Raw genomic sequence first — 18,330 nt, forward strand, 5'->3', positions numbered from 1 at the left:
GGCTGTCAGCATGGAGGACCAGAGCAAGGGAGCCGGATGCAGCTGGCTAGGTGAGTATTGCTTTTTTTAAAAAAATCTAATCTAGTGTAGCTAGGGCTTATTTATTTTATTTTTTTGGAGGGGGTAAGGGAGGTGGGCCCTTATATTTATGTTTAATATAATATATTCCTTCAACCCCTTTAATATCTCAATCAACCAACCCGGCCAGACTAGACCACTTCAAGCATTGCAGAACTAATTGTTACTAGATATCTCAAAACCAAAAAAGTGTAAGATTAATTATGCAAAACATCAAGTTGAAATTTTCATTTTAATTATCTCAGATCCCGTCAAAATGAAATATACACCAAAGGCACAAACTTACAAATCTGTCACACTAAGACCCCTATACCACAACTTACAGTAAACTGTGGGAATTACATTACACGCTCTTAGATTCAAACCCCTTTGAAGCTGCTCTCACACAGGCCGCTTTTTACAGCGTTTAGTGTGGAGTCTCGACCGCTGCGCTAAACGCTGTAAAACACCTTCTCAGGCGAGCATTCGAACGTGGCATTTCCAACGCTGCGATTTTTGAATGCTGTCTGCCCTATTTTAGTGAGTTTCAGCATTTTTTAACACACCTCATCACCCATTGCAATAATGGGGTGCGTTAAAAAATGCTGGCAAATGCATTTAATAAATGTTGAATTTTTACAGACGCCAGTGAGAGAGTGGCCTAAGGGGCACCATTTTACAATTACATCAACATAAAAAGCTTCTTTACTCCTCTTGTACTAATCCTGAGTTACAGCTGGTATTATACTGCGGAGCTGCATTCACAGTTCTTCAGATTTCGCACTGTATAGGACAAACACCACTGACTTTCCACCAAGTACTAAATAAGTATCTGATGCCCAAAAAACAGACTTGTCTTACAAGAGGTATCTTTTTTTAAATCAAGCTGGTCATTTCTTTCCAGCAACATCCAGAACTGTGAATGCAGCTCTTGAAAATACAGGTATTTATATATATTCATAATTTACATTATATTCTTACATGTCCAGGAGTAGTCAATAAAATAAGCAGAAATATCTACATTCAAATGTGCAGAAGACAGACCATACCCATATTGTAGCAAAGACCCATATGGAGACACTGTACACTATCTTCCAAAAGTAATTGGACACTTGTGCAAGAATAAAAAGTAGGATTTATCTCCATATGTTAATACTTAGTGGGGCTCCTTTGGGCCTAATGACATTTGATACTTACTACGAACGACTAATACCACTTCCGCTAGCATTTCCTTCCATTCATCCTGCAAATGTCTGACAAGGTCTCTCAAAGAAGATGGACCCGACGTTCTAGTTCATTCCACATTTGTTCAACAGGTTTCAGGTCGGGACTCTGTGCAGTCCAGTCCAATTGTGGAACATCCGAAGCCTCTAGCAAACATAAAATGGCATTGAATTTCTGACAAGGCACGTTGTCTTGTTGATAGCATTGCTTACCATTCCCAGAGTATTGCCACATTGTCAGGAATATGTTATTGTTTGGAATGTCAAGATACATCACCATGTTTGTTTCTTGCCACTACAACCTACAGACCTGGACATGCCACATAAATCACGACCAGACTATTATAGAACCTCTGCTGTACTTAATGGCTGGCACAGCACTCTCCGATAAAAGGCATCCCCCAGACCCAGGTAGAAAGTTCTTCCATTGCTCAACTATTCAACTGCACTCCTTACACCATTGAAGACATGCCGATGTATTGTATTTCATGATGGATGGCTTGTGTGCAGCGTCAACCTGTATATCCAATTGCATGCATTTCCCATCACAAACTATGGCTGACACCTCTCAGGGTCTACATGGTTAAGACATAACATACTTATAAGACATGATGCATTACACTGACAGGGGTGTCCATATACTTTTGGTAGGATAGTGTACATTTTATAACATAGTTCAAATATGTATAGTGATTCTTCAGCGGTTGTACAAGTAACATTACAGTATGTCCAAATAACATTAAAAAAAAAAAGAAATTAAACTCTGCATTGTATTACAGCGACTTGCTAATGGTTTTGTGATGTTCGTTTCAGTTGCCTGGATTGTGAAACTGAAGCACATAGTTTCAATGTGGTTCTCCTGACCAAGCAGCATGGCCAAGACAGACATTGCAAAAATGGCACTTTGTGGTAAAACTACACACATAGTAACTATGCACTTCCCAGCTACGTGTTTGGGCAGAAAATGCTTCACTTGGCTGTGGAAACAATTTGAAAAGAAACTTTGCATATCAGGTTGTCAAATGCAAAATGACTGCGGTTTCATCTCCAACTGACCACATATCAGGCCAAATGAGAGCAGTTTGAAGTTTGGTGAAATTTTTAGGGATTTTGGTTTCTGCAACTTTAACCCTTTCTAATCTACTGTGTGACGTCTTCCTACATTCTGATTGAAGCTTGTACAGCTCTATTGTCAGAAGACATCCGGCAGGGTATTCTTACCATCTATTGCCAGCCACTCTGCTGTCGGAGCCTCTCTGGCACACACACACTGGCTTTAGACAGCAGATGGCACCGTTATAAAACAGCAAAAAGAGGAAACCTTTTAAGAAACCCCGAATCCAAAATTGGATAGGAAAGGGTTAAGGGTCCAACCATTCACAGTTCTTTCAATGACTGCATGTGCCGTTGTAGTGAACAGGAGTTTTATAAAGCCCACGTTAATCCAATGCAGCTAAAAAGCCTATTTCTGTACCCATGTTTTGCCAGTATCTGTTGCATTTTTTTCCTCTACCGTCTGCAACTGTACGTTAACTAGAAGTGTTTCTCTAACAGTATATCGGTCGTGTTGAACGCTGTAATGCAATACTTCATTATCTAGCAACACAAAACATACAGTGTAACAATAATTCTTACCAAAAGGATATAAAAAAAAAAGAATGCTAACAATGTAAATCTTCACGATCCAAGCTCCCGGGAGTGTTGCCTTTGAGTCAAATAACTGAACATGGTTTCTTCTACAAGACTTAAGTGCACTACTACACATATATCATTTTACCAGATCTGCAAAGCATACCGGACCGTGAGACCTAACATTTATCTGATCCCGCCATGATTTAGAATTATGAAATGACTACATAAGGGAGACATAACACACTTATCTGAACATCTACCATTCATTTGAAGTCTGTTCCTCAGTAAGCCTGCAGGTATTTTATTGATACTGGGAAAAGAAATTCTAAACCTCTTCCAATGCAATCCCCCTTAATTTGAAACTTAAAAAAGTTACATTTACATTTTATATTTATTAGACGGAACTAATGGTGGAACCTATATATTAATATTGTGTGCAGCAAATGGAGCAGTATCACTTTAACAGTCACTCTGGCACTGGTTATAAGAGCCTGTTATGTGTTTTAGTGGTTAACACAGCAGGAATAGAAGTGTCTCCTTAAATAGGCTGGACTCAATGCTATGTTCCGAAATACAAGCCCCAGGCAAAACCAAATAGAAGAATCAGGGGGAATAATTCTGTGTGACCACATACTGCCTAACAGTCTGTTAACATGCTTGAGGGACTGGCTCATCTAGATATGTTCTGTCTAGACAGAAAAACTCCTAGCATTCAGCCAGTCCCAATGTGTTCTCGCTGGCTCATGTCCTATGCAGCTGACACGTAACATTATTAATTAAAGGTGATGTGACAGTATAATAGGGCGGCTGTTAAAGTGCTAGACTGGAGCTCCTTGTTAACACTATTAGCATGCCACTGTTAAGTCCACGGAAGCTTTACAGTCGTTTCTTGATGAGCTTTTCCAGTTTTCGTATCCGTGAGGACTCCTGCTCAGGGGTCGGAGTTTGCAGAGTCATTGAGTTGTTTTCAGCACCAGAAGGAGGATTTGGAAGCCTTTGTCGAAACAGGTCAAGCATGCTGCTCTGCTCGCTCCTCTTTAGTCCCTGAAGGAAAAGAAAAAAAGGAGAATGAACCAGCGGTAGAAACCAGAGTAGTAGCACATACTTAAAATTAGGTCATCAATTACATAAGAACATGGAAGGTGAATGTGTTCAAATTTAGCAAAGTAAACGGTTAAACTGACTAGGTCTTATTTATAGTAAGAAAAAGTGGCCAACAACTTCACAATTAAGGAATGACAAAGCATTTAATAGAGCATTAAACAGAAGTCGTAGAAGTGTGTGCACAAGGTGGATTTTGGCACAGATTCCGTGCCAATTCTGTCTCCTTTTCACTTGAATGGTAAACTGTATCGCTGTCCTCATGACGTGACTTCTTCCGCAGTAGATTTAAAATCCACGTCAAGGGAGACAAAAAAAAGGGACGCCACTTAGTGTGGATCCAAATAGGTCAAACACGCTTTTACATGGTAGTGTTTGCTAAAGTGGTCATTCAGTGTTTTAACTGACCAGCCATAGTATTTAAACCACCTGCCTAATATCGTGTAGGTCCTTCTCATGCCATAACAACAGCTCTCGTTGAGACATGGACTCCAAAACATCTCTAAGAGTATGGCATCAGACACCCGGACACTTCCAGCAGATCCTTTAATCCTGTAAATTAAGTGAGGACCCCATGGATTGGACTTGGTTTTGCCAATAAAAGCTACAGATGCTCAATCGGACTAAGATCTGAAGAATCAGGAGGCCAACACCGTGAACTCTTTTTCATGTTCCTAAAAGCATTCTTGAACAGTGTGTGGCTGGACACATTTTGCTGCTGAAAAGGCCCCTGTCAGTGAAAACTGTTGCTTCTGTAGAACAGAACCACATGGGCTAGCCTCCATTCCCCATGTGCCTAAATGATCCTGTCGCCGGTTCATTGGATGCCCCATCTTGGACCATCTTTAGTAAGTACCAACCACTGCATATCAAGAACACCCAACAAGATCTATCTTGTAGATGCTCTGACCCAGTTGTCAAGGAATCACAATTTGGCCCTTGTCAAAATTGCTTAGATCCTTATGCTTGACCATTCTGTTTGCTTCCAACACAACAACATCCAAGAGCTAACTGTTCAATTTCTGCCTAATATATCAATCAATATATTCACTTCATCTGTCAGAGGTTTTAATGTGGTGTCTGATCAGTGTACACAGTCTGTCTCACGAAGAAAATGCAGCCGATAGAGGGGGCATTGAGTGTATTACTCCACCGTTTGTGGTTGAGGATCGGTCACCAATACTCTCCTCACCTCTGGTCAACAGACGATCATGTGATCGGCACCAGTGACGTTTGACACAGGTGACCATTCTCCAGTCAAAAACAGCGGAAATGATCCATTCAATCCTGCTGTTATCTGCTGCATTTTCTTTGTAAGGCTGCTCCCACACAGCACACTTTTGACAGTGCTTAGCGTCGAGTTTCAAAGATTCCTAAGCGCTGTACGTCGCTGCCATTGACTTTAATGGGGCCTCGCAGACTAGCTCATAAAATGCTGTGATTTTTGAGTGCTGTCTGCTCTATTTAGTGCTTTTTAATGCACCTCATCACGCATTGTAGTGATGGGGTGCATTAAAAAAACCCTGGCAAACACTGTTGAAAGTGTTCAAAAATTCTGTGCGAAATAGAGATAAAACATTGCGGTTTTGAACACAGCGTTTTGTGAACGCATGTGTGAACGCGGCCTGAGACAGAATATTAGTACATATTATAAAGTTGACAAAAGAATCAAACTAATGCTCTCGCTGGATTTGTTATTACTGAACGTAAATCAAACCAGTTTGTAATTTATTAAATCCTTAGAAGAGCAGAAATAGTTTGGTAATTGCACTTGGCATAACCCTCTGCATATAGCATTAAAAAGCTATACGATACGTATATGTAAAAGCAAAGTAATAGTGGAGTGAAATAGCTTCAGTAAGCCAGTATAGAAACTATATGACTGCACTTTGGCTGGCCTCTATGTGCTTAATGAATTCTACATTTAACTTTGAAGAAAGTGCTGACCAGCAGAACAAAGTAATCTAACAATGACTAAAAAAAGACTTATCAGGAAGCAGATGTTCTCAAAAGACAGGCTTCTTTTACCAAAACTAAACGCCCATCAGGCACATCTGAAAGCAGTAGAGTATGTAGAAACCCAATAACGAAGTGCAGCCTAAGCAAGTTATTCTTCTCTTCGGTCTGCTCTTACAATAGAAGCTGATCCCTAAAAATAAAGTGGACATGGGCGTTCTGGTATTTCAGTACTTGGTGTCAAATATTTAACCAGTTCCTGGGGTGTGGTGTCCTATACAGAGGATCAGCACCTGTATCAGGCCACACTTTCTTTCCTATTGTAATAGGATAGGTTACCGTTTTAGGCCTACAGCTCCTACACAGGCCTATATGTCTCCATGGTAACAGACTACAAACCCTCTGTAGTCTACATCTTGTTCAACTACTAGGTTTAGTAAATGAGCATAAAACGCTAATATATGCAGGCAGCAGATAATATACTGTATATATTCAGCCCATATTAGTAAGATGGGAACATTCCACTGAAATAATGTATTATTGTTCAAACCACATTTGCTGATGAGAGGTCATACTATGAAAAGAAATTAAATAGCCATATTTTAAAGACTAGTTCAGGAATACATCTAAAACAAGTTAATTTTCCAGACATATTTTCTAAGTGGATCTCTCCAAAGGACATTCAAAGGATATTAAACATGAAATATAAGATTCCTGCAGCAATGATTCACTTGTTAGCCTTTGAGACAAGTACAGTACAATAACAGGCGTATGCCGATATCAAAGCTATTGCTATAGCAATACTGTACTAAGTGATGGTTTGATGTAAGCTGTGTGTTTTCTGGGGACTGTATACCAGTATTCTGCTTCTACACAATGGGGACACCGCCAATTTGATGGCTAAAGTAGGACTGAGCCCTTCACAGTTATAGACTAAAATAATAATTTTTATTAGATCCTTTTTAAAAAACAATTATGGGCTATAGAAACTCACAAAACAAAAACACAAAGGGATGTGACATTACCCCTTCCACACAACGAATCGTATAGTCAAGAAAACCCAGCCTCTAGCTCACCATCAGAGCTACAGGCGCTACATCTTTTTTATTTCATTTATTATTTCTTTATTCTTTTCAAACCCTGATACTTTGAAAAATATCGCTAGGCATCAGAACTTCTGGCGTATTTGCAACCTAACTTTCTCTAGCACTAGCTTAAAAAGTTCAGCTTTATTTATATCTTATTGAGGCTGACTTCCATCTATGCTATTATTGACCTAGCATCCAATCCAAGCTACAACTCTTGGGTTAATGGATGCGGTGCGTCTGCTATAGACTGTTCTCCTATGAGAATTTATTTCTCTCGGAGGCGCATACATTGGTCCTAATAGCAAATATTCAGAACTTGCAGTCCTGAATATGCTTTGGATTGGTTATGAGCCATATAGACATGATCGCTGATTTTTGCACCTCTTGATAATTCATGCAGGTGATCGCTATTACGCGCCCAGCCATCAGTCTTCTGCTCACATTTCTAAAGATATATTATAAGACCAACTAGGTCTGACCTAAGAAAGGGAGAGGCTATCTAGCCCTTCTCTGTTCTTCGTAGGTCTATTAGAGAAACAGCATATACCGCCGAGAGGTCTGCATATCATATGCAAAAATTTGTTATGAGCCATATAGACATGATCGCTGATTTCTGCACCTCTTGATAATTCATGCAGGTGATCGCTATTACGCGCCCAGCCATCAGTCTTCTGCTCACGTGTCGAAACATATGCTATAAGACCAACTAGGTCTGACCTAAGAAAGGGAGAGGTTACTTAGCCCTTCTCTGTTCTTCGTAGGTCAATTAGAGAAACAGCATATACCGCAGAGAGGTCTGCATATCATATGCAAAAATTATCCAGTATCAGTGGTTGAGAAAACGATTTCTATTTGTCACACAACAAAAAAGTGTGCATCTATACATAAGTAAACAGCCCAATATAGGCTCTGCTCCTGATGAACCACGCACTTGTGGGGAAACGCGTCGAGCCCGAATTGAGCCAGAACTTGAGCTCACACTGATAGACTCATTCCTATTCCTCAGACCACATGATAGGGTTCTGAGTCTAATCAGATGGGTCTATCGAATTTCTGACCATATCTGCCCAATCATATGCACTATTGGTCAAGAGAACCCAAATCGAGCCTAAATACGAGCTCGGACTGGTATTCCCTAGACTAAATCAAGGGGGTCTGAGTTCTAATCATATGGTCTATCTATCCTTTGATCAGACCTATTTGATCACCCTTATTGTATAATAGGAACAGTGGGAATATCCCGTAGACTTAATTTCAGTGGGTTTTCTTGACTATACGATTCGTTGTGTGGAAGGGGTAATGTCACATCCCTTTGTGTTTTTGTTTTGTGAGTTTCTATAGCCCATAATTGTTTTTTAAAAAGGATCTAATAAAAATTATTATTTTAGTCTATAACTGTGAAGGGCCCAATTTGTAAATACTATAGACTTACCTGCTCCTGCTAAAGTAGGACTGAAGAACATAAATCTGACACTCACATTTTCTGTTATGGCATCACTTTCTGATTGGTGTTTGTCTGACTACCAGGACTCTAAGGGCTCCTGTCCACGGGCGATAGTTCATTGTGTTATCCGTGGTGATAATCCAGCCGTGGGTAATGCAGTGAACACTTTCCATAGCGTTTCTGTGATGGCAATTTTACTTTAAGAATACATTCAATTTTGACCTTAAGGGGCTTTCAGGGAGTAGAAAAAAAAATGAACATATTCAGTGCTCTTCAAAAAGGTTCTGCTTAAGGCCGCTTGCACACAGGCGGATTTGCATTGAGGAATCCGGAGCGGGCGCCCGACTCTGGATTCCACAGCAAATACCATCCATAGCATGCTATGGAAAAGTGATTCTTCCTGCACACAAGCGGAAATTGGAATTTTCCGCCTGCAGAGGAAAAATGGCAGCATGCTACATTTCTGATTCTGCGTGGACAGCTTCCATCGAAGTCAATGGAAGTCGCCCAACCCACGGCCCTTCTGCAATTGACATTGCGGAAAGGTCGCAGATTCGGAGTCATTGCTAGGTGATGACACGGGAAAAGCAGGAGTTAAAAAAAAAAAAAATCAGTACTGCCCAAGTCCGACGCCAAGCCGTGCAGACTATTCGTAGTGTAGATGAAGAGAAAGAAAGACAGGTACATGCGGACCCCACTGCTGCCAGGGCTGGTTTCCGCACATGGATTTCGACTATGCCATGTACAGGCGGCCTAAATGTTAGATTTTATTAAACCTAGGTGGTTTTATAATGTTTAAACCAATGTTAAGTTAGGAAAAAATGGCAGCAAAACTATATACAGTTTTGTTCAAAAATGTTAAGGCAAATAAATTGTGAAAAATTGATTTACCTTATAACTGAACAATACTATAAAGAGAAACATCAGAGCATATAAAAACCCAGATACCCATATAAATCACCCACATACAGTAAAAATAAATACAATATAAAAACATTAATAATTCTTTATCAATATTAAATTGGCCATCCTTTGTTCTTGTTCATCAGTCTACACCTTTCAGACATGCAATGTAGCTTCTTTTTAGCAGTTCAATTGGTAGTATTCTTTTAAATGCAAATTAATCACATCCATGTCTGTGCCTTGTATGTGTGTATAAATATGCATGCCTCTTCAGATCCATTTCATTTTAGCCTAAAGCAGAACCCTGTGTTGGTTGGAAAGTTCGCTATAATATGATGTATTTTTGTTAGCCACTAAAACGGTATCATATCTACAAGAGTACTTGGTTTCTCTGGGCTGGGAACAATCACAGTTGAAACCAAGTGATGCCAGGCATTGATGACACTTTGATGACACTTTCATTTAGTTCTCTTTTGTTAGTGGGATGTTTTTTGGATATGTTGGTGGACACTTTGTGTTCTCAATCTGTTTTTAACTCCTTATGGACATGGACTCCACCCCCCATTTTCAGTTCTTCCTACCCACTTTAAAAAAAATCATAACTTATTTATTCATCAATGTAGGTTTGTGAGGACTTGTTTTTTTGTAAGACGAGTTGTATTTTTCAATGGTACTATTTAATGTACCATATAAATGTACTGAAAAATCTATGTGAGGTGGAAAAAATTTTTCTGCTATCTTTGGGGGCGGGCTCTTGTTTCTACAGTGTACACACAGCAGTAAAAAATGACTTATTTTCTATGGGACAGTACGATTGCTATATCACATTTTTATATCTCTTTTTTCCTGTACTACTTTTAAAATATCTTTGGAATAATAAAATTATTTTCTGTCGACATAGTTGTGCAAGGGCTCATATTTTGCGGGCGGTCCTGTAGTTTCTATTGGTACAATTCTGTATTACATATGACTTTTTAATCACTTATTACATTTCTTGGAGACGGGGGTGACCAAATAAAACGCAATTCTGACCCGTCCTAATAGGCAGAAAGATGTGGCAACCCATTGGGAAACATCTTGGGTGCATAATCACATTTTTTTTTTTTTTTTTTTTTTTAGCACTTCATGCTGCACTGCATGGAAGGGGCTGGAATACACAAGGGAGACCTCTAGAATGTGACAATCAGCTGAGGGGGAAGGCACAGACAAGCGTTTTTGATGGAGTGGTCCTTTAACCCCTTGAGTGGCAGGTTTCCTACCACCCTGTCGTGCCCACCAGGGCAGGTTTTTTAAAATGGTCTAATCATTGAATTTCAACTAGTTTTGCAGTTGCGTCTCAAGAGCCATAACTTTTTCATTTTTCCATTGACATGGCCATATGAGGGCTTGTTTTTTGCGGGACAAGTTGTGATTTTTTAAACGGGGGAGGAAAAAAAGAAATGGGGGAAAAAAGAAAAAAGGGGCCATGTCATTAAGGGGTTAAATAATGTATTAACTTCCTTCTCTGGATCATTACGACGCATGGATACCACATGTGTGATTGTATTTTTGATTTTTTACAAAGTAAAGGGAGACAAGTGTTTTTTTAATTTTTTTAATAATTTTTTTACATTTTTAAAAAAAATTTTTTTTTTTTTGTCCCTTTAGGGGACTTCCACAGGGACCCATCAGGACCCCTGATCACATTCCGGGGGTCCGATGGTGACAGCACTTTACATGCTGCAGTGACAACCCTTTACATGCTGCAGTCACATAGACTGCAGCATGTAAAGGGTTAACACAGCAGAGATCGGAGGTTTTCTCTGATCTCTGCTGTAAGAGCAGGTACCTAGCTGTCCTCTGACAGCTAACAACCAGCTCTCCCTGCCGCAGAGACCATCGGCTTGCTTCTGACAAGCCGATGGTCTCTATGGCAACCTGTAAACAAAGCAGGAGGTTGCCGACATGTCGGCAATATCTTCTGCTGGTTTTTCAAAGCCCTTGCACTGCTCTGTGTGGGTCTGTGCAGGCAGAGCACACTGTCACAGCTTGTGGCATTGTGCTCTGCAGCTCCCATAGTGATGCATAGCCCGGAAATCTTCCGGGCTATGTTGCTATGAGCAGTGGAGCTCGTCCCCGGAAATTTTCCGGGCGTGCCACTCAAGGGGTTAAATAATACAATTTTAGATGCCTGCAACCACCTGTAGAGAGATCTTAAAACCTTCCAGGAAATGGTTCTTTTATGTTCAAACAAAAGCAGTATAATTCTGTATACAGTAAATGAAACCTGAAGCCGCAGGCGGTCTGGATTTTATAATTTTAGCAAAATAGGTGCTTTTTATTAAAGCCATCAACTCCATCTGATCCAGATCTTGATATCAGTGCAGCAGAAATATTCGCGTTCTCAGGTTTCCATCCAACCTAAAATGTCTTGTTTTCTAATTATGGGTTTGCATTTATTCTAAAAATGACATGATCTTTAAAAAGGAAATTGTCACAAAGCTAAATTTAAATTATTATTTTTTTAAAGGGCTTCAAAAAACTTTTCTATCCCAGAAAAGAAAAAAAAAAAGTTACGACCTTGGAAGGAAAATTCCCAGATGGTGTACTGTATGTCGATTGCATAGTCAAAATACTAGAACTGCTCCTAATACATAAGATGCTGAGGTGCATCGTGAGTAACAAAAATGCCGTAAATACATGGATCCCTCAGATGGAAGGATTTCTCTTGTGAAATGCCATGTTATTCTTTACATAACCGGATTTCTTCTAGCTATTTCCTGTGCTTTTACCTTCATCTCCAGGATCTTCTGGAACGTCTCAGTGTTGCAGTCAGCAAGTAGTTTGATGTAATTATCCACAAATACAACAGAGTTCTCATGAGGAGCCATTACCACCTAGAGAGTCAGGAGACAGACACAGGGTTACACACATTGCCACCCCAAACACGTTAGTGAGAGCTGGGCTTTTCGATTTAACCATGACACTGAGATTATCTGTAACATACTTTCACACTTGTAGATTCGGTCTCCGTAACGCCACCTTTTACACAGAATGACTGCCGGCTAAACACTCTGCGCCAGTGGGTGATGTCACCAGAAGTTGTTTGCACTCGTGCAGATCATCACTGAGTATTGCTGAGCATTGCTCACTTCTTGCTCAGCACTTCACATTCTATGTAAAGCACCGAGTGGGGAGCGTTTACACGCAGCGAGAAGGGAGTGAACGAGCGATGATTTTTATGCTAAATGACAGTGTGCGACAAACGAAAAGTAAAAGAATAGTAAACGATGGCTGTGCATTTAGACATAACGATTATTGCGCATTTTCATTTGTTTGAACAAATTTTGTGCGATGATCGTCCCATGTAAATTGCCCTTTAGGTCTAGGTGTGAAATGTACATTTAATTATAAGAATGGAATTTCAGGATACAGCTTAAGTTAAGGCCCATTTACATGGGATGAATGTCAGGCAAACGATGCCTGACGCTCGTTCCCACGCATACTTGCTCCTGTGCTCTTGCACAAGAGCTAGTATTGCTGGCTCGCTCACAGACCGGCCGGCAGGAGGCCAGGGCGGCTGCAGGAGAAGTCTCTCCTTGCGCTTCCCCGCCCCTCTCCATTCACTTAACACAGCGGCCGTTCAGTACTGAACAGCTGTTGTTTACACTGAATCATTCTTCATAGTTTAGGCTGCATAAAATCCTGAATGATGATCGTTCAGTGTAAACTGCAGCCGTTCAGTACTGAATGGCCGCTGTTAGAGTAAATGGAGAGGGACAGGTGAGAGTGAGGAGGTGAACTGTTGTACCTTGACGCCACCGGAAGTGGTGGGTGTACACCACTGCTAGGCTGCTTGACAGCCAGATGACGCCCCCACTTCCTGATTGGCTGAAAAGCTACTGTCTGCTGCAAGGTTCTAGGATTGTGGAAGGACTTTTGTAATGGATAGAGGGTTAGGGTTAGTTTAACAGTTAGACGTAGATTATTCGCATAAATATGGAAGCATGTACAGCTCATAATTTACGCCTAACTGTGAAACAACACCTAACTCTAACCCTCCATCCATTACGAAACTCATTCCATGCTCCTAGGCCACAAAGCTACAAAGTTAGGCACCCGTTTGTTAGCCCCCTTTTTCCGGCAAAGCTGCTGCGGCACCCCCTGCCGCTGTTCTTGATGCCGGTGATCACCTATAATGCTGTGCAATCTCCCCTGCTAATCCTCCACTCTTTGGCGTTACTCTCCGCCCCTGCTGTCACATTCCCCTGCGCCGCATGAGCCTCCGCTGTTGGGCCGCTGCTGTGTCCTCTCCCCTGCTGCTCCGGCGCTTTCAGTCCCCTCTCTCAAGTTCCGCAGCGCCACCGCTGCTGTGCCTTCTACCCTGTGTCCTCCGTCCACACTCTCAATGTGGCCGGTGCTCAGCCAATCAGAAAGTGGGGGCGTCAACTGGCTATCAAGCAGCCTAACAGTGGTATACACCCACCACTTCTGGTGGCGTCATAGTACAACAGTACCGTGATGAGAGAACTCTCCTCCAGCCGCCCCGCCTCCCTGCTGGCCGCACCGTGAGTGATCCAGTGATACTCGCTCTTGTGCAGCAGCACGGGAGCGAGGATACACGGGGACGAGTGTAGCGTATCGTTTGCCCGACATTCGGCCAGTGTAAATGGACTTTTAGCTTCCAGTTCTTCTCAGGATAAATCATGCTACAGTCTACAGACCCCTGAGGAAAACTGATAATTAAATTGCACAGGGCTATGGCTGAATCCTAGTAGACCCCATACTAGGATAGCTCTCTCTGCTTTTCATCTATTCTGCTATGATATAGGTACAGCTTCTTTACATAGATACATTAGGCTTTCTCTGATATATATTCCCTCTTACTGGATAATGCACTAGTCTATACAAATATATACAGTGTGTCATCTGTGACTGCCCTAATTTGTACTATTCTAAGTTATCCAGATGGAAATGTATTAGGGCTTTAGACCTGCAGTTGGGAGTGAACAGGAGTTACGGAAACTCATAGCAGAGAGTGTTATGCCATTTACGTAACTCCCATTCACTTCTATGGGTGCTATGGAAACCAAGAAAAGCCAGCAGACGCCACAGCGAGCTGGGATACACTTGGGAAACCCTGTTCTGACAATAGATGAAGGTCCCAGATGTAGGACCCTTATCTGTCAGACATTTATGGCATACCCTGTGGGTAGGTTATAAACGTTCAGGATTGGAATACTCCTTTAAATACCTGTACAGGGTCAGTGAACAATCCAATTTGAAGACTTAAGGCCCTTTTACATACACTGAATTTCGTCCAGAACCGCTGAAAGTTAGCGATCATCTATACGTGTAAATGTGGGCAACAGAATGTTTTAGCCGACTTTTCGCTCATCGCTGATGTTTAGACTGCATAGAAGTTTTGTTCAGAAATTCGTTTTGGCGTGGTTTAATTGACGATCGTTCTGTTGCTAACTGATTTGTGGGCATGGATTTTCGTTTGATGGGGTGTTCTTGCACACGAACAGCGATTGGCTGCTGGGACAAAAAAAAAGCGAACCTTCTTTTTACATGCCTGCCTACTGCATAGCCCTAGTGTCCTGAGCGTCAGAATATGGAGTGATTATTCGTGCCCTTACAGCGTCTTAAATGCTTTGGTCTCTGCAAGATTCTTCCAATCGCAGATTGCCGCAGTTGACACTTTTTTCCCTATGGCATAAATAGGTACGAATCAGAAAACCAAGATTCTTTCTGTATAACAAACACTACTTTTCCTGGTTATTTAGCACGGATTTATGCCCACCCACCTGCTCTCCGAGGCCAATCATTCACAAATGAAAACAATTGCCCTGTAGCTTTATATGTAAACACTACCAAGCGTCACACTAAGCGATTGAAAAGGCGTACATTTCAAACGAAAATCGTTCAGTTTAAACGCTATTCTTTTAAAGGAAACAGTCACTCACCTTTCGGTGGGTCTAGCGGACTTTAAACGAAATTTGTTGTGTGTAAAAGTACCCTAAAGGCCCATTTAGACACAACTCAAAGCCGTCTTTTGAGCGATAATCGTTGTGTCTAACTGCACTGATATAGTGCAGTTTTCGTTAAGCCACCTCTCAACTTTGTCTTACAGCATGCTGAAAGACAAGGATGAGTCTCATCAGGGATTCACAGCGGGATACAGCTGATACTATTGTTTCAGCTGTATCCCGCTCCTTGATGACAGGTGGCGTATGAAGAACGCAGCTGTCCAGCTCTGTTCTCAATACCCTGAACAGAGGGCTCGGCTGTATAACAGCCAGGCGCTTCGTGCAGAAAACAGCTGGATGCAGAAGACAAGTGGAGCCACCCCGCTTGTCTTCTGCATCCTCCACTCAGAGCGCTCAGCTGTATGACAGCCGGGCGCTACAAGCGGGGAACAGCTGGATGCAAAGAACAAGCGTCCCCCCACTTGTCCTCTGCTGGGAGCGCTCAGCTGTATGACACCTGGGTGCAGAGAACAAGTGGCCCCCCGCTTGTTCTCTGCATCCTCCAGAGCGCAAGGTGATCGCTCAAGGGTTGAGCGATCATCTTGCGATATAAATGACAACGATTATCGCTCAAAAGACATCTTTTGACCAATAATCGCTGTGTCTAAATGGGCCCTAACTAGAGATGAGCGAGCACCAAAATGCTTGGGTGCTCGTTCCTCGGGATGAAATTTTCGCAAACCCCATTGAAGTCAATGGGTGACCGGAGCATTTTTGTATATCGCCGATGCTCGCTAAGGTTTCCATTTGTGAAAATCTGGGCAATTCAAGAAAGTGATGGGAACGACACAGCAACGGATAGGGCAGGCGAGGGGCTTCATGTTGGGCTGCATCTCAAGTTCCCAGGTCCCAATATTAAGCCACAATAGCGGCAAGAGTGGGCCCCCCTCCCAACAATTTTTACTTCTGAAAAGCCCTCATTAGCATGGCATACCTTAGCTAAGCACCACACTACCTCCAACAAAGCACAATCACTGCCTGCATGACACTCCGCTGCCAATTCTCCTGGGTTACATGCTGCCCAACGCCCCCCTGTACGACCCAGTGTCCACAGCGCACACCAAATTGTCCCTGTGCAGCCTTCAGCTGCCCTCATGCCACACCACCCTCATGTCTATTTATAAGTGCGTCTGCTATGAGAAGGAACCGCAGGCACACACTGCAGAGGGTTGGCACGGCTAGGCAGCGACCCTCTTTAAAAGGGGCGGGGCGATAGCCCACAATGCTGTACAGAAGCAATGAGAACTCCAATCCTGTGCCACCTCCATCTGGAGCTGCACACGTGGGCATAGCAATGGGGACCTATGTGCCACACACTATTCATTCTGTCAAGGTGTCTGCATGCCCCAGTCAGACCGCGTTTTTTTTATAAATAGTCACAGGCAGGTACAACTCCGCAATGGGAATTCCGTGTGCACCCACAGCATGGGTGGCTCCCTGGAACCCACCGGCGGTACATAAATATATCCCATTGCATTGCTGAGGTAATGTCATGTTAAATGCAGGTGGGCTTCGGCCCACACTGCATGCCCCAGTCAGACTGGGATTCTTTAGAAGTGGACACATGCAGTTACAACTCCGTGTGGAGCGACAGCATGGGTGGGTGCCAGGAAGCCACCAGCGGTACATAAATATATCCCATTGCATTGCCCATCACAGCTGAGGTAATGTCATGTTAAATGCAGGTGGACTTCGGCCGACACTGCATGCCCCAGTCAGACTGGGGTTCTTTAGAAGTAGACACAAGCAGTTACAACTCCCTGTGCACCCACAGCATGGGTGGCTCCCTGGAACCCACCGGCGGTACATAAATATATCCCATTGCAGTGCCCAGCACAGCTGATGTAACGTCAGCTTTAATGCAGGTGGGCAAAAAATTAATTGGATTACACTGTAGGCGAGGGCCCCAAAAAATTGGTGTACCAACAGTACTAATGTACCTCAGAAAAATTGCCCATGCCCAACCAAGAGGGCAGGTGAAACCCATTAATCGCTTTGGTTAATGTGGCTTAATTTGTAACTAGGCCTGGATGCAGCCCAGTTAAAATAAAAATTGGTTCAGGTGCAAGTTTCAACGCTTTAATGAGCATTGAAACGTATAAAAATTGTTTAGAAAAATTATATGACTGAGCCTTGTGGGCCTAAGAAAAATTGCCCGTTCGGCGTGATTACGTGAGGTTTCAGGAGGAGGATGAATATAATACACAGATTGATGAAGCTAAAAGGTCCCCGTTTTTGATGGTGATAGAGAACGATGCTTCCATCCGCGGGTGCAGCCTACGTATTGTTTAGTTATCGCTGTTGTCCGCTGGTGGAGAAGAGAAGTCTGGGGAAATCCAGGCTTTGTTCATCTTTATGAGTGTAAGCCTGTCGGCACTGTCGGTTGACAGGCGGGTACGCTTATCTGTGAGGATTCCCCCAGCCCCACTAAACACCCTCTCTGACAAGACGCTAGCCGCAGGACAAGCAAGCACCTCCAGGGCATAGAGCGCGAGTTCAGGCCACGTGTCCAGCTTCGACACCCAGTAGTTGTAGGGGGCAGAGGCGTCACAAAGGACGGTCGTGCGATCGGCTACGTACTCCCTCACCATCCTTTTACAGTGCTCCCGCTGACTCAGCCTTGACTGGGGAGCGGTGACACAGTCTTGCTGGGGAGCCAGAAAGCTGTCAAAGGCCTTAGAGAGTGTTCCCCTGCCTGTGCTGTACATGCTGCCTGATCTCCGCGCCTCCCCTGCTACCTGGCCCTCGGAACTGCGCCTTCTGCCACTAGCGCTGTCGGATGGGAATTTTACCATCAGCTTGTCCGCCATGGTCCTGTGGTATAGCATCACTCTCGAACCCCTTTCCTCTTCGGGTATGAGAGTGGAAAGGTTCTCCTTATACGGTGGGTCGAGCAGTGTGTACACCCAGTAATC

General features: G+C 42.8%; 1 protein-coding gene across 1 annotated transcript in view; it reads right to left on the reverse strand.

Annotated features, from left to right (window-relative positions):
- Positions 1 to 291: 291 nt before the first annotated feature.
- VPS53 (VPS53 subunit of GARP complex) overlaps positions 292 to 18,330 on the reverse strand; it is a 179,271-nt gene continuing 161,232 nt past the window's right edge. Inside the window, exons 21-22 of the mRNA XM_066575956.1 lie at positions 12,176 to 12,280; positions 292 to 3,956 (exon numbers count right to left, since the gene is read on the reverse strand). Of these exons, the coding sequence (XP_066432053.1) occupies positions 3,789 to 3,956; positions 12,176 to 12,280 (273 nt within the window). The 3' untranslated portion in view covers positions 292 to 3,788. The remainder of the gene's footprint in view (positions 3,957 to 12,175; positions 12,281 to 18,330) is intronic.

The sequence above is a fragment of the Eleutherodactylus coqui genome, chromosome 1 (genome assembly GCF_035609145.1).
Source record: "Eleutherodactylus coqui strain aEleCoq1 chromosome 1, aEleCoq1.hap1, whole genome shotgun sequence".
NCBI classification, from domain to species: domain Eukaryota; kingdom Metazoa; phylum Chordata; class Amphibia; order Anura; family Eleutherodactylidae; genus Eleutherodactylus; species Eleutherodactylus coqui.